The sequence below is a fragment of the Bombina bombina genome, chromosome 10, assembly GCF_027579735.1.
Source record: "Bombina bombina isolate aBomBom1 chromosome 10, aBomBom1.pri, whole genome shotgun sequence".
NCBI lineage: Eukaryota > Metazoa > Chordata > Amphibia > Anura > Bombinatoridae > Bombina > Bombina bombina.
The window spans coordinates 170817323-170834391 of NC_069508.1; the positions used below are offsets into that span (position 1 = coordinate 170817323).

A 17069-nucleotide genomic window follows, 5' to 3' on the forward strand; every position below is an offset into this window, starting at 1 on the left:
GTTGCCTAATAATTATGCACAGTAATAGTCACCTGCACACACAGATATCCCCCTAAAATAGCTATAACTAAAAACAAACTAAAAAATACTTCCAAAACTATTCCGCTTTGATATTAATGAGTTTTTTGGGTTCATTGAGAACATGGTTGTTGTTCAATAATAAATTTAATCCTTAAAAATACAACTTGCCTAATAATTCTGCACTCCCTGTATATATATATATATATATATATATATATACACATACATACATACATACATACTATATATATTTGTATATTCTGTAAAAGAGGGATATACACTCATAACTCAATAGTCATCTGCCAGGGTGTAAAGAAAAATATCTTAATCCCTATGTCAAAAAATCCACACTCAGTGGACTTATATCCATAATGAAAATGTATTGAAGTGGGGTGTGATTTGAATTGTTAGTAATTGCACTTTGTTTTGTTGGACTGAAGAAGGAGCATTTTTGCTCCGAAATGTCACCTGAATACATTTTTCATTACTATTATAAGTCCAGTGAGTGCAGATTCTTCTACATATATACATACATTCGGTATATATATATATATGGCTGATGACGGGGACTTGTTCCTTGAAAACGTTACATTAAAAAAGAGACTTTTTTGTTCTCAACTTCACAAAAGACCTGAGAGTGCAGTTTCTTTATTGAAGATATTTGTGACATTTCTGCACCCAGGCAGACGACCCTAGGAGGGTATATCCTGTGCAAGGGACGGTATTATATATATATATATATATATATATATATATATATATATATATATAGTAAATAAATGCTAGATATAATGATGTATTTAATAAAATATTATTCAAATTTAAATATTGAAATAAAATCAGTTTTTTTTTAGTATCCATAAAGCAATGCGTTCAGCAGTTTTGTAACCTAGATTCCATTCTTTTCAGAAGCCAATCAGGAACACTTACTGATGGGTCACTAGAGTGTGTGACCAAAGACTGCGTGAAATATATCAGTGTTATGTCTGGAGTCTAAACTCTTACTTAGAATAGAATAGCAAAAACCCACACTTTTTCTGCAGAAAAACAGTTCATAACAAATAATACAAATGTTGTAATGAAACATTTTTAATACAAACTCACAATGTTTAATGTCTCTTTAAACAGTTTAAAAAAATAAATAAAACTAAGCTTTTATAGAAGTATTGTTAGAACCTAGTACCGGTGATACACAAATACTCAATAAGGATTGGGAAATGGATAATCATTACTAATACCCTGGTTAATTATTCCATATACTGTAGGTATTAACTTAAGCCCTTTCACTGGACTAAGATATGGCAAAGCTTGCAAAATAATAAGACTACACACGTGTATAGGTTACCTGGTTGTTTCTCTATTGTAGATATTTCATCAACTTCTGATAGCTTCTCTACAGTCTTGTCATTTTCAGTAGTGGAATCATTTCTGTTCCACCACGTCATACGCCTGAGCTGAGGAAATGGGTGGAAATAACAAAAGGAAAACCAATCATAAATATACAAACTTTATTAATATGTCTTTTGGACATGGGTAATCGAGCACCAGTCTATCTTGTTTATAATTCAACCACAGATCTAATTTCTGGATCATCACAAGAACTTACATTCTCTGTAGGAATGGGCGGAGTAAACAGGCTGATCACAATGCAGATGACAGTTGTCAGCCCAAAGAGGATCAGGGCAAAGTACAGATAGTGGACATCTTTTAGTATAGATGGTCGTGTGTCTTCCTCTCCACAGTTTGGGGCCTGATAAACGAAATCCATAATCATACGAACCAAACCAACCACCAGTCCAATGACCAGACCCCAAAATGCCCCCTGCAGAATGGAAACCCCAAGGTCAGTATGAGATCCAAGAGTACAAATATTTGTGTCTGTACAAGGTTACAACAAGTTTATTCTGATGTGTTTGAAGAGGAAAAAAAAATTGTCTGGTGTAGAAACGATCTTTCCTTGTAATGCATTAAAGTGCACAAATAGATTGCCAAAGGGACATAAAATCCAAAATGTTTCCTTCATGATTCAGAAAGAACATACATTTTCAAACATTTTTCCAAATTACTTCTATTATCTAATTTGCTTCATTCTCTTGGCATCCTTTGTTGAAATGCATACCTAAGTAGGCTCAGGAGCTAACTGCTGATTGGTGGCTGCACAAATATACCTCTCTCAGTAGTGCATTGCTGCTCCTTCACTGCTCCTTCAAGAAAGGATACCAAGAGAATGAAACAGAATTGATAATAGAAGTTAATGAAATAGTTGTTTAAAAATGTATGCTCTATCTGAATCATGAAAGAAAAGTTTTGGGTTTCTTGTCCCTTTAACTAATATAAAGCAATAGAAGTAAAAAATGACTTTCATGTTCCTTGTATTTATTTGTATGTTGTGAAACCAATTGAGGTCAGAACAATATTTTACCAATCAGAATAGAGGGGGATTCAATTCTGACAACGAGTCCTCCAATCTCTTTAAAAATCCAGCAAATAGGAGGTGATCATGACAAGGCAAAAGCTACCTTAAAGGGACAGTAAAGTCAAAATGTAACTTTTATGATTCAAATAGAGCACAGAATTTTAAACAACTTTCCATTTTACTTCTATTATCTAATATGATTGTTAACAACTGGACTTTAATTATATTGCTACAAGGACATAGCGTAATATATACAACAAAGTGGGCCCACGTTCGTTAAATTGTAAATGTTTAATTTTTAGTAGCCAGTAATAAATCATATGAGCAAATGAATCATTATTTTTTTGTATGTTATATACATGGTGACAATGTAAGGAATGTGATTGCATTAATATTTGATTGCATAGGAGTATAGAGATTTAAAGGGACAGTATACCCTTAAGGATACTACTAGTAGTTGGATATTTAACACTATACTCTGGTGTCGGACAAAGGGAACTACAGTGAGGACAAGTTCCCCACAACTCTCTTCCTAATATATATATATATATATATATATATATATATATATATATATATATATATATATATATATATATATATATATATATCATAATTTATACTTATCTGATAAATTATTTTTCTTTCCTGGCATAGAGAGTCCACGAATCCATTCAATTACTAGTGGGAATTCAACTCCTAGCCACCAGGCAAAGAACACCCCAACAAAGCTTCAAGTATCCTCTCACAATCCCCAGTCATTCAGCCGAGGAATTATGGAAAGAGGAGAAGACACAAAGGGTATAGTGGTGCCTGAGGTTTAGAAAATTACAAAAAGCTGCCTTAAAATAAGGGCGGGTTGTGGACTCTCCATGCCAGGAAAGAAAATAATTTATCAGGTAAGTATAAATTATGTTTTCTTTCCTATGGCATGGAGAGTCCATGAATCCATTCAATTACAAGTGGGAACCAATACCAAAGCTATAGTCCTCAGAATGGAAGGGAGGGATACACAAGACAGGCAAACCTAAACAGAAAGCACCACTGCTTGAAGAACTTTCCTGCCAAAAGAAACCTCAGCTGAGGCAAAAACTTTAAATTTGGAAAATTTGGATAAAGTATGCAATGATAACCAAGTGGCCGCCTTGCAAATCTGTTCCATAGAAGCATCATTTTTAAAGGCCCAAGAGGAAGCGACAGCCCTAGTAGAGTGAGCCGTAATTTTCTCTGGAGGCTTCTGTTCAGCTGTCTCATAAGCCAATCGAATAACACTTCTCAACTAGAAGGAGAAAGTAGAAGAAGTGACCTTCTGACCCCTCCGTTTACCAGAAAGACAACAAAAAGAGCAGAAGATTGACAAAAATCTTCTGTAACCTCTAAATAGAACTTCAAAGCATGCAGAACATCCAGATTGTGCAACAACTGCTCCTTCTTAGAGGAAGAATTAGGACAAAAAGAAGGAACAACAATTTCTTGGTTAATATTGCATTCCAAAACCACCTTAGGTAGGAATCCTAATTTAGTACGGAGAACCACCTTATCCACATAAAGAATAAGATAAGGAGAATCCCACTGTAGAGCCGAAATGTCCAAAACTCTACGAGCAGAGAAAATTGCCAGCAGAAACAAAAACCTTCCAGGACAATTACTTAATATCAACAGAATGCATAGGTTCAAATGGAGCCTGCTGCAGAACTTTAAGAACTAGATTAAGACTCCAAGGAGGAGTAATTGACCTAAACACAGGCCTGATTCTAACCAAAGCCTGGACAAAAGATTGAACATCTGGCAAAATTGCCAGATGCTTCTGCAGAAGAATCGACAGAGCCAAAATCTGACCCTTTAGGGTACTGACTGATAAACCCTTCTCCAGGCTCTCCTGAAGAAAGGACAGAATACGGGGAATTCTCACCTGACTCTAAGAAAAAAAAAACAGATCTTACGCCATACCTTATAATAAATTTTGTGAGTTACAGGCTTATGAGCCTGAATCAGTCTCAAAAACCTTCACAGAAAAACCTTGTCTGGACAAGACTAAGTGAACAATCTCCAAGCAGTTAGCTTCAGAGAGACTAAGTTTGGATGAAGAAATGGACCCTGAAGTAGAAGATCCTTCCTCAGAGGCAATTTCCACGGGGGAAATGACGACATCCTCACTTGGTCCGAAAACCAAGTTCTGCGAGGCAATGCTGGAGCTATTAGAATCACAGAAGCCTGCTCCTGTTTCATACGAGCTATCACCTAAGGAAGGGGGGCAACTGGGCGAAACAGATAAATTAGACCGAAATCCCATGGCACTGCCAGGGTGACTACCAGAGCTGCTTGATGATCTCTTGATCTTGCTCCGTATTTTGGAAGCTTGGCTTTTAGATGTAATGCCATCATATCCAACTCCGGAACTCCCCATTTGAGGGTTAACATGAGAAAACTTCTGGATGGAGAGCCCATTCCCCTCGATGAAACGTCTGCCTACTCAGATAATCAGCTTCCCAGTTGTCTACCCCTGGGATATGAATGGCAGAGAGATGACAATTGTGAGACTCTGCCCACTGAAGAATGTGAGTCACCTCTTTCATAGCTAACAAGCTCCGAGTTCCTCCTTGGTGGTTTAAGTGATGTTGTCCGATTTAAATCTGATAAACCAGATTAAACTCTGTTGAGGCCAAGCTGTTAGAGCATTGAGAATTGCTCTCAATTCTAGGATATTTATAGCGAGGGCAGACTCCTTCTGAGTCCAAAGTCCCTGAGCTCTTAGGGAAACCCAAACTGCTCCCCAGCCTAACAGGCTGGCATCCATGGTCACAATCTACCAAGAAACAAGTGCCCTGAGACAAGTGGTCCTGGAAGATCCACAAAGACAGAGTAATCCTTGTATGAGAGTCTATAACTATCCTCTGAGAGAGATCCAAGTGGTCTCTGTTCCATTGACTGAGCATACATAACTGTAGAGGTCTCAGATGGAAGCAAGCAAACAGAATAATGTCCATGGATGCCACCATGAGACCAATTACATCCATGCATACTGCCACTGATGGATGAACAGAGGACTGAAGAGAACGACAGGCCTCCAGAAGCTTAAATTTTCTGACCTTCCTCAAAAAAAATCTTCATAGATACTGAGTCTATGATTGTTCCCAGAAAACATACCCTGGTTCTTGGCACCAAGGAACTTTTCCTTAGATTCACCATCCACCCGTGAGAGCGGAGAATGACTAACAAAGAATCTGAATGGGATCTTGCTAACTGAAAAAATGTCTCCTGAACCAAGATATCATCCAGGTAAGGAGCCACCGCAATCCCTAGAGACCTGGCCACAGCCAGAAGAGCCCCTAGAACCTTTGTAAAGATTCAAGGAGCAGTGGTGAGGTCAAAAGGAAGGGTACAAATTGGAAATGTTGATCCAAAAAAGCAAACCTCAGGAACTTGAAATGTTCCCTATGGATAGGCACATGAAGATACGCATCCTTTAGGTCTATGGTGGTCATAAATTGACCCTCCTGAACCAGAGGGAGAATAGAATGAATAGTCTCCATTTAGAAGGACGGAACCTTGAGAAACTTGATGAGAGACTTGAGGTCTAGAAAGGGTCAAAAAGTTCCCTTCCCTTTTTGGAACCACAAAAAGATTTTAATGAAATCTCTGACCCTATTCTGCTAGAGGAACTGGGATAATTACTGCCAGAGAAGACAGATCCCTAATGCAGTTTAAGAAGGCCTCTCTTTACCTGGTTTACAGATAATCTTGATAATAGAAATCTGTCCCTGGGGGAGACAAGATTTGAATCCTATCCTGTATCCCTGGAGACTACATCCACTGCCCAATGATATGGAATGTTGTGAATCCAAGCCTGCTGAAAGAAGGAAAGCCTGCCCCCTACCTGATCCAGAACTGGACCGAGGGCAGCCCCTTAATGCTGACTTAGCTTCAGCGGAAGGCTTTCTGGTCTGCTTAACCTTATTCCAGGGCTGGCTAGCTCTCCAAGAAGTCTTGGCTTACTCAGATTAAGAAGAGGAAGATGTCTGTCCCTTAAAGTTACGAAAGGAACAAAAATGAGAAGTCTGACGACCCTTGGGACTGTTTCTCTTATCCTGTGGTGTAAAGACTCCTTTTCAACCGTGAAAATGATTTTTGCCAGAACAGGACGAATTAAAGTCTTATGAGAACGTGAAAAAATGGAGGAGCACAAAACCGGGTGGAATGCAAAATAAAACAGGTTTATTGAAACCAAGCGCCGTAGCGCGGCATGAGAGTAGACAAATTGACAAATAATCAATACATAAATAGGTGGAGGGGATAAGCACCCCGGGTTAAACACGGATTGCCAAAGTGCTGGGGCTGAAAAAGTCAGGTAAACGCGTTTCAGCGTGAAGCCTTACTCATTACCTAATCTAAAAATAGTACACTGTGCACTATAAAACCGTCAGCCCCATTCCTCATTGGTCAGAGGGTACACACCCTCCTCCTTAGCCTGACCAATGGAAATCTCAATGCAAAGCCAGCCCCTAACTGCCAGGTTGACGGAACAGCAATGGGATAAGTATGGTCATAGGAATAGCATTCTAAACTTCACTAGGTATACAGTGTGAATATAATGATTAGCTAGGTGCAGAAAATGTGTATGCATATATAAATACAGTATAGAAAATATATATACACAAATGAATACACGGATATTAAAGAATATAATATATAAAGGGGTGCACCGTACAAGTCAATTTAATAATAGTAGTAATAACCAATTCACCTCCGCTACCCTCAGGTTCTCACTTGCCAGCGAATACTCATAAGCACAGGTTCGTCTGTCTCCACTGGGCTAGACTGAGCTTGCAGGTATATATACCTAAATGGCAATATAATTATTTATTTAAATAGACCACCCTCGGGATAGCTGATGAATAAAGTAGCGATGAAGCTTACTACACTGAAACTAGATGTGGAGATTAAGTAGACTTCTATATGGGGCATACACTTCAGAGGGCAGCATAATATCAAGTATGAAAAGAGAGAAGGAGACAGTTAGCCCATCAATAACAGTTTAACAAGTCTTGATATAATATAAGCCATTCTAGAATACACCAGTGTAATCATGAAGCACTAGTGAAGGAGTCGGGTACTAGAAATGTGTCAACATCTCACAGACCATCACAGAATAGATACATGCATATAAACGTTAGTAAGTAGAAATATGCCTAGTAAAGGACAAGGTAAATCAGTACGAGTGTTGACAGGAGGAATTAAATAAAAGCATAACCAATTAGTTGAGAGAGTACATGGGAGGGGGGGGACCAGAGAGAGAGATTCAGAGGGGAGGAGTAGTAACCATAAACAGTCACCAAAAATTGATGAGGTCATATTCTGAATTGAGGCCCCCTGGAACTCTAGTTTTAAGCTTAAAGATCCAGAAGACCTCCCTCTCCCCCAGCTTACATTTTCTATCCTGTCCCCTCTTTAGTGGAGGTACCCGTTCAATGATGGTCCAAGTAAATGTTGACACATCCTTTGAGTGAAAACCTGAAAAGTGGTTTACAAGTGGGGTGGTTAGGACACCTACTCTAATGTCTGCAAGATGTTCCTTTATACGTGTTCTGGCCTCTCTCGTGGTGAGCCCTACGTACTGGACAGAGCATTCCCCACAGCTGATCACATAGATAATAAATGTGGACCTACAATTAAGACAACAATTTATCTTAATGTAATATAGTAGGTGAACACTTTGGGTTACTGGCTGCAGATGACAGTTTGCAGGGGGTGGTTAGAAGAGGGATTAGGTGCTCCTATAGAAAGAACAAATCTATAGGCAACTTAGTTGCTCCAACAAGGTTAAATAAGGCGGAAGGAGTAACATCATCATGGCTAAGTGTTAAAGGCACATACCATTGTCATCATCGGACGTGCGTGGCCTGCGAGAGATTAGTGACAGGGGATACATTTTATTCCCTTAACACTGGACAAGAGTTTAAGATAAATTGTTGTCTTAATTGTAGGTCCACATTTATTATCTATGTGATCAGCTGTGGGGAATGCTCTGTCCAGTACGTAGGGCTCACCACGAGAGAGGCCAGAACACGTATAAAGGAACATCTTGCAGACATTAGAGCAGGTGTCCTAACCACCCCACTTGTAAACCACTTTTCAGGTTTTCACTCAAAGGATGTGTCAACATTTACTTGGACCATCATTGAACGGGTACCTCCACTAAAGAGGGGACAGGATAGAAAACGTAAGCTGGGGGAGAGGGAGGTCTTCTGGATCTTTAAGCTTAAAACTAGAGTTCCAGGGGGCCTCAATTCAGAATATGACCTCATCAATTTTTGGTGACTGTTTATGGTTACTACTCCTCCCCTCTGAATCTCTCTCTCTGGTCCCCCCCCCCTCCCATGTACTCTCTCAACTAATTGGTTATGCTTTTATTTAATTCCTCCTGTCAACACTCGTACTGATTTACCTTGTCCTTTACTAGGCATATTTCTACTTACTAACGTTTATATGCATGTATCTATTCTGTGATGGTCTGTGAGATGTTGACACATTTCTAGTACCCGACTCCTTCACTAGTGCTTCATGATTACACTGGTGTATTCTAGAATGGCTTATATTATATCAAGACTTGTTAAACTGTTATTGATGGGCTAACTGTCTCCTTCTCTCTTTTCATACTTGATATTCTGCTGCCCTCTGAAGTGTATGCCCCATATAGAAGTCTACTTAATCTCCACATCTAGTTTCAGTGTAGTAAGCTTCATCGCTACTTTATTCATCAGCTATCCCGAGGGTGGTCTATTTAAATAAATAATTATATTGCCATTTAGGTATATATACCTGCAAGCTCAGTCTAGCCCAGTGGAGACAGACGAACCTGTGCTTATGAGTATTCGCTGGCAAGTGAGAACCTGAGGGTAGCGGAGGTGAATTGGTTATTACTACTATTATTAAATTGACTTGTACGGTGCACCCCTTTATATATTATATTCTTTAATATCCGTGTATTCATTTGTGTATATGTATTTTCTATACTGTATTTATATATGCATACACATTTTCTGCACCTAGCTAATCATTATATTCACACTGTATACCTAGTGAAGTTTAGAATGCTATTCCTATGACCATACTTATCCCATTGCTGTTCCGTCAACCTGGCAGTTAGGGGCTGGCTTTGCATTGAGATTTCCATTGGTCAGGCTAAGGAGGAGGGTGTGTACCCTCTGACCAATGAGGAATGGGGCTGACGGTTTTATAGTGCACAGTGTACTATTTTTAGATTAGGTAATGAGTAAGGCTTCACGCTGAAACACGTTTACCTGACTTTTTCAGCCCCAGCACTTTGGCAATCCGTGTTTAACCCGGGGTGCTTATCCCCTCCACCTATTTATGTATTGATTATTTGTCAATTTGTCTACTCTCATGCCGCGCTACGGCGCTTGGTTTCAATAAACCTGTTTTATTTTGCATTCCACCCGTTTTTGTGCTCCTCCATTTTTTCACGTTCTCATCATACACATGCTTTTGGCCAGGAAGTGAGCACTAACCTGGGGTGAAGACCGTAATTACACACACACTGCTTCGGCACTCAAAAAAGGAGGAGGCTTCAGGATTGATTGAACCGCCGTGGAGGGCGGACACAGGACTCAGCTGTGACATCGAACAGGACGTAACAAGCATCAAGCACGAAGGTAAAGGGACTTATATACAGTCTGCCTATTTGTATTGCTTTGTTTATATGATCCGGATAAGGACAGGTTTGATTTCTGTGGTTAATGTGTACTATATGCCGCTTTGAACTAATACCATATGAATTACGGCTATAGAAGCACTGTTGATCCTACGCTCCTCTCATCACCACCAGCGTTGCTGTGGGAAACGTGTGGTGGGTGTACTCCTGTTAGTGGACTCTCACCTGTGATTATATATTACTTATTCATATACACATCTATTGGAGCAGTGAAGATTGTTAAGTAATCATATTCATTATTTATATACATGTGAGGAGTCCCTGTCATTACACTTTCTATAATCCCATTTCTAGCTTTCTTGAATTAAAGTCTTACCCTTAAAAGGTAGAGACAGAAGCTTGGATTTGGAAGTCACATCCGCAGACCAAGACTTTAACTAAAATGACTCTGCGGGCTAGTATTGCTAAACTAGAATTCTTGGCTCCCAGCCTGACAACCTGCATACTGGCATCACAGATAAAAGTATTAGCCAATTTTAGAGCCTTGATCCTATCTTGGACCTCCTCATTAGTAGTCTCCTCTGAAATTAGAACAGACAATGAGTCACACCAATAAGAGGCTGCACCAGCAACTGTCGCAATACTGGAAACTGGTTGCCACTGCAAACCTTGATGAAGAAACATTTTTCTTAAATAACTTAAATAACTCCTTTTCCATAGGGTCTCTAAAAGAGGAACTATCCTCTTGGGTAAGGTAGATATAGCCCCCTCTACTCTAGGAACAGTGCGTCAACATATTTTGCACTGAATTAGCCACAGGAAACATCCTTAAAAACACAGGAGACTGGTTAAAAGAAACACCCGACTTCTCCCATTCCTGAGATATAATGTCAGACGTGATCTGGAACAGAAAAACCTCCACAGATTTAGGTTTGATATCAAAAACTCTATTCAGTTTATTACCCTTCTTAGGAGCCTCTGCAATTGATTTAGAGTCATCCAAAGTAGCTAACACCTCCTTCAAAAGTAAACGGAGATGCTCCAGTTTAAATCTAAAAATTAAACTCCTATGAATCTACTGTACTAGGAAACCTTATTAAGGCAAGAACAAAATTGCACAGGAGGAAAAACCTGGGCATCTGCACAATAAAGACATTTATCAAATGACAGAGAAAGCTTGGGATCAGCATCCATAGTAAAAATAAAATAGCCCTTTATTTTCCTTATACTCTAAATTCTATATCCCCTTAATGACCGCAGCACTTTTCCATTTTCTGTCCGTTTGGGACCAAGGCTATTTTTACATTTTTGCGGTGATTGTGTTTAGCTGTAATTTTCCTCTTACTCATTTACTGTACCCACACATATTATATACCGTTTTTCTCGCCATTAAATGGACTTTCAAAAGATACCATTATTTTCATCATATCTTATAATTTACTATAAAAAACATTATAAAATATGAGGAAAAAATGGAAAAAAACACACTTTTTCTAACTTTGACCCCCAAAATCTGTTACACATCTACAACCACTAAAAAACACCCATGCTAAATAGTTTCTAAATGTTGTCCTGAGTTTAGAAATACCCAATGTTTACATCTTCTTTGCTTTTTTTGCAAGTTATAGGGCCATAAATACAAGTAGCACTTTGCTATTTCCAAACCACTTTTTTTCAAAATTAGCGCTAGTTACATTGGGACACTAATATCTTTCAGGAATCCCTGAATATCCATTGACATGTATATATTTTTTTTTCAAAGACATCCCAAAGTATTGATCTAGGCCCATTTTGGTATATTTCATGCCACTATTTCACCGCCAAATGCGATCAAATAAAAAAAATTGTTCACTTTTTCACAAATTTTTTCACAAACTTTAGGTTTCTCACTGAAATTATTTACAAACAACTTATGCAATTATAGCATAAATGGTTGTAAATGCTTCTCTGGGATCCCCTTTGTTCAGAAATAGCAGACATATATGGCTTTGGCTTTGCTTTTTGGTAATTAGAAGGCTGCTAAATGCCACTGCGCACAATACGTGTATTATGCCCAGCAGTGAAGGGGTTAATTAGGGAGCATGTAGGGAGCTTCTAGGGTTAATTTTAGCTTTAGTGTAGTGTAGTAGACAACCCCAAGTATTGATCTAGGCCCATTTTGGTATATTTCATGCCACCATTTCACCTCCAAATGCGATCAAAGTAAAAAAAACGTTAATTTTTTCACAATTTTAGGTTTCTCACTGAAATTATTTACAAACAGCTTGTGCAATTATGGCACAAATGGTTGTAAATGCTTCTCTGGGATGCCCTTTGTTCAGAAATAGCAGACATATATGACTTTGGCGTTGCTTTTTGGTAATTAGAAAGTCGCTAAATGCTGCTGCGCATCACACGTGTATTATGGCTAGCAGTGAAGGGGTTAATTAGGTAGTTTGTAGGGAGCTTGCAGGGTTAATTTTAGCTTTAGTGTAGAGATCAGCCTCCCACCTGACACATCCCACCCCCTGATCCCTCCCAAACAGCTCCCTTCTCTCCCCCACCCCACAATTGTCCCCGCCATCTTAAGTACTGGCAGAAAGTCTGCCAGTACTAAAATAAAAGTTTTTTGTTTTTTTTTAAGAAAAAAAAAAAAGCATATTTACATATGCTGTGTTTAGGATCCCCCCTTAACCCCCAACCTCCCTGATCCCCCCCAAAACAGCTCTCTAAGCCTCCCTCTCAGCCTTATTGGGGGCCATCTTGGGTACTGGCAGCTGTCTGCCAGTACCCAGTTTGAACAATCAAATGTTTATTTTTTTTAATTTTTTAATTTTTTTTCTGTTGTGTTGTGTAGCTCAATCCCCCCCCCCCCCCCCCCCCCGCCGCCCACCACCTAGATCACACCTAAGGGTTTTTTTTTTAACATTAAATGTCCCACATTTTTTCTGTAGTGTAGCGTTCCCACCCGCTCCCTCCCCGTGCACGCGCCCGCCCCCTCGTGCACGTGCGCGCTCCCGCGCGCTCCCCCGGACTTACCCGCCCACGATCCCGCCCCCGCTCCACATGACCAGGGCCATCGATGGCCGCCACCCACCACCCACACCGGCTCCCACCCACCAACGATACCGGCCATCGATGTCCGGTGCAGAGAGGGCCACAGAGTGGCTCTCTCTGCATCGGATGGCCGTAAAAGGTTATTGCAGGATGCCTCCATATCGAGGCATCACTGCAATAACCGGAAAGCAGCTGGAAGCGAGCAGGATCGCTTCCAGCTGCTTTCCACACCGAGGACGTGCAGGGTACGTTCTCAGGCGTTAACTGCCTTTTTTCTGAGGACGTACCCTGCACGTCCTCGGTCGTTAAGGGGATATAGAAAATTAGAATAGAAAAAAAACTTTAGGCATAGCTATTAAATAATTATTAAAACTGGCACCTCTACACCCCAGCCACGCTGGAGAGACTCTCCAATGGGTAACTAGGAATCCAATCCACATCAGCAGATAAAACAATCTTGATCAAACTGCAAATCCTAGAAATCTGCAACCATCAGAGAGAAGCGACAGGCAGGAAAAACGATCTTATGGCAGAAAAAACGCTCTGACTCCTTGAAAATCCGGCTTCCAAACAGCCGGCTACAAATAAAACTGTTCAGCATTTAGGAAGTAACTGAGCGGTCAAATGATCACATTGCAGGGAAAGGTACCCATTAAAGGATTAACAACTTGATTTCATAACAATGTTATGCAGGCAAAGAATGACTGGGGATTATAGGTAGTGGGAGGCTACTTGAAGCTTTGCTGGGGTGTTTTTTGCCTCCACCTGGTGGCCAGGAGTTGAATTCCCACTAGTAATTGAATGGATTTGTGGACTCTCCATGCCATTGGAAAGAAATATATATATATATATATATATATATATATATATATATATATATATATATATATATATATAGTGAAAAACAGATTAACATGTATAGCATGACACTAAAAAATGTTTTCTGTTCTATCTAAAAGACAATGTTTTTAAATGTAATTTCATTATTTATTTATTTTAAAATGAATGTTCTTGTGCTGAATATAGCATAGAATTTTTTGTCAGCCAGTTAACAGTACAAATTCCTGTTAGATATGTCCCTTTAAATAGCTCTGTTGTAATCTGCATGGTGGATATTTGTACAGTTTATTGTCCCTTTAACATTATTAGTAACAGCATGAGCTATATGTAATCTTTCAAGGGTCAGTAAATGTAGTGTTTGTAAATCCAGGTGGTTTGGAAATATATCTGACACAGAGTCCATTTATACAGCAACTAACTACACACTTTATTTCCTGGTTCCTCACTCCAACAACACTGTCCCCGCCCCTGCTTCTTTGCAACAATTATATACATTTACAAGTCAGAGCACAAACTAGGAAGAAAGCATTATATATTATAATATCACAACAAACACCATATCTCTCCCTTACTTTAGATTAGAAACATAACCATTAAACTAAACATAAATATAACTATATATATATACTATGCTTAATATCTAGAAATAAGACCAACTATATTTCACATAAAAGAGTTGCATGATGACATAATACATTACATGAAAACACATTATTTTTCATAGTTTTTAAGGTATTCAGGAGGTCTTCTGTTTTCTCTGAGAGGGTATTTTCGATTAGTATCTAAGGACTGATCATATGCTATGTTTTCTTCCCCCTCACTGCTCTCTGATTTATCCATATTATCATCATGTTCTTGAAATAATTTGGGTATATCAGAATCATCATCTTCTGCATCAGATACTTCAGTGTCCTGTTCTTTGTGTAGTTTCTTGAAGAAAGAAGAGTTCCGAGTAATTGTATGTCCATTTCTTACTGCAGTGATCATTGATCCTTGAATTCTTGTAACTGTATATGGGATGACATCATATAAAGTATCCAACTTGTGTCGTCTATCTTGCCTACACAGGACTCTGTCTCCAACAGCAAAAGGAGCAGATTTGGTATGATAATATTTATCCGCATAAGCTTTCATCTTGGCTTTGGCATGACTGTCTTTTTGTATTAAGTCCTTGTTGAGTGTCTCTGTTAGCGAATCATTTATATCCGGAATTTTGATCCGAAGTTTGCGATTGAATAACAGCTCTGCAGGTGATCTGCCAGTAGTACAATGGGGAGTTGATCGATAGTCTCTCAGAAAAGAGTATACATTTTGTTTCCATGGTCTACCTTGCGCTGTAGTTGCCCTTAGAAATTTCCCCATAGAACACATGAATCTTTCAGCTTCTGCATTAGCTTGTGGCCACAAAGGGGTAATGCGCCTATGTTTAAATCCAAGATATGAAGCAAATTTATTAAACTGAGTACTGTTAAATGGGGGACCGTTATCTGTTTTAACAATTTTAGGAATTCCCAATAAAGAGAAAACTTTGTCTAAAACCGGAATAACAGTGACTGAAGATGTTGAGCTGATAACTTCTACTACCGGGTATCTTGAATATTCGTCTATAACCACCATCAAATAATCTCTAGTAGGTAATGGACCATAAAAATCTATACTCACATTACACCATGGTGCTTCAGGCAATGCAGACATTTTTAAAGGTTCTTTGTGAGCTCCTGGAGTTGTGGCTTGACACACAATACAATTTCTCACCAACTTTTCTGCTTGTTGATCTATTGATGGAAACCACACTTTTTCTCGCAATAAACTTTTCATTTTAACTATTCCTTGGTGACCTTCATGTGCTAAGGATAATACTTGCTGTTGCAAACATGTCGGAATGACTAGTCGATTACCTCGCAAGATAATACTGTTGTCATTATTCACTGAGAGTTCTTTGCTAAATCTTGCAAATGACTTCAACTCTTTTCCATGTATTTTGTCAGAATCAGCTGTGTACCATTTTCCATTCCGAACTAATACAGCGAGTTTTTGCAGTATAGGATCAGCTAATGTTGCTTGTTGTATTTCTTCTAAACTCAATGCTTTAGGTATAGCATGATTAGTAACAAAATTGATATATTCCTCTGCATCCATGGAACTTGGTGAACTTCTGAATGAATCTGTTGATATAGGATGTCGAGACATATAGTCTGCGGGGTTCTCTTTTCCAGATTTGTAAACCACAGTAAAATTATATGGTTGTAGTCTTAAACCCCATCTTTCTATTCTAGCGGGCGGTTTGGATTTTGGATTATTCCAGATCAACTGTAAAGGCTTATGATCTGTGATCAGTGTGAATGGACAACCATATAAATATAAATGAAAGTATTCACAACTCCAAACTATTGCCAGAGCTTCACGTTCTGTTTGAGAATAACGTTTTTCCACATCATTTAAAGAACGGCTACCATAAGCAATTAAATAATGCTTGCCTTTGTCTCTCTGTGCCAGAATAGCACCTAAACCAACAGGGCTAGCATCTACTAAAAGAATAGTTTGCCGTTGAGGGTTAAAATAGGACATTGTCTTGTCACTGGTCAAACTCTGTTTCAGTTGTTGAAAAGCTTGTTGTTCAGTTTCAGTCCAACGCCATGGCACACTTTTCTTTGTTAACTCTCTTAAAGGTGTGGCAATAGTAGAGAAATTAGGGATAAATCGAGAACAGTAGTTTACCATCCCTAGGAAACTTCTGACTTCACTGGCGTCTATTGGAGGATTTGCATTCTGAATTGCTTCCACTTTCTTTGGGTCTGCTGATATGCCTTCAGCTGAAAAAACAAATCCATAAAATTCTAGTTTAGTTTTGTTAAATTCACACTTACTACAATTTAAGGTAAGTCCTTTCTCATGAAGTCGTTCAAAAACTGCTGTGAGATTTTTATCATGGTCCTCTTGAGTAGCTCCAAACACAATGATATCATCGCTGAAGTTTTTAACTCCTGGAATTCCAGATAATGTTTGCTGTATTGCATTTTGAAATACTTCAGCAGCAGAAGAAACACCAAAACTTAGGCGCTTGTATCTCCACAATCCTGTGTG

The 17069-nt window shown here is 39.0% G+C and overlaps 1 protein-coding gene across 1 annotated transcript in view; it reads right to left on the reverse strand.

Annotated features, from left to right (window-relative positions):
- SLC5A9 (solute carrier family 5 member 9) overlaps nt 1-17069 on the reverse strand; it is a 106719-nt gene that overhangs the window by 19353 nt on the left and 70297 nt on the right. Inside the window, exons 12-13 of the mRNA XM_053693503.1 lie at nt 1628-1843; nt 1367-1475 (exon numbers count right to left, since the gene is read on the reverse strand). Of these exons, the coding sequence (XP_053549478.1) occupies nt 1367-1475; nt 1628-1843 (325 nt within the window). The remainder of the gene's footprint in view (nt 1-1366; nt 1476-1627; nt 1844-17069) is intronic.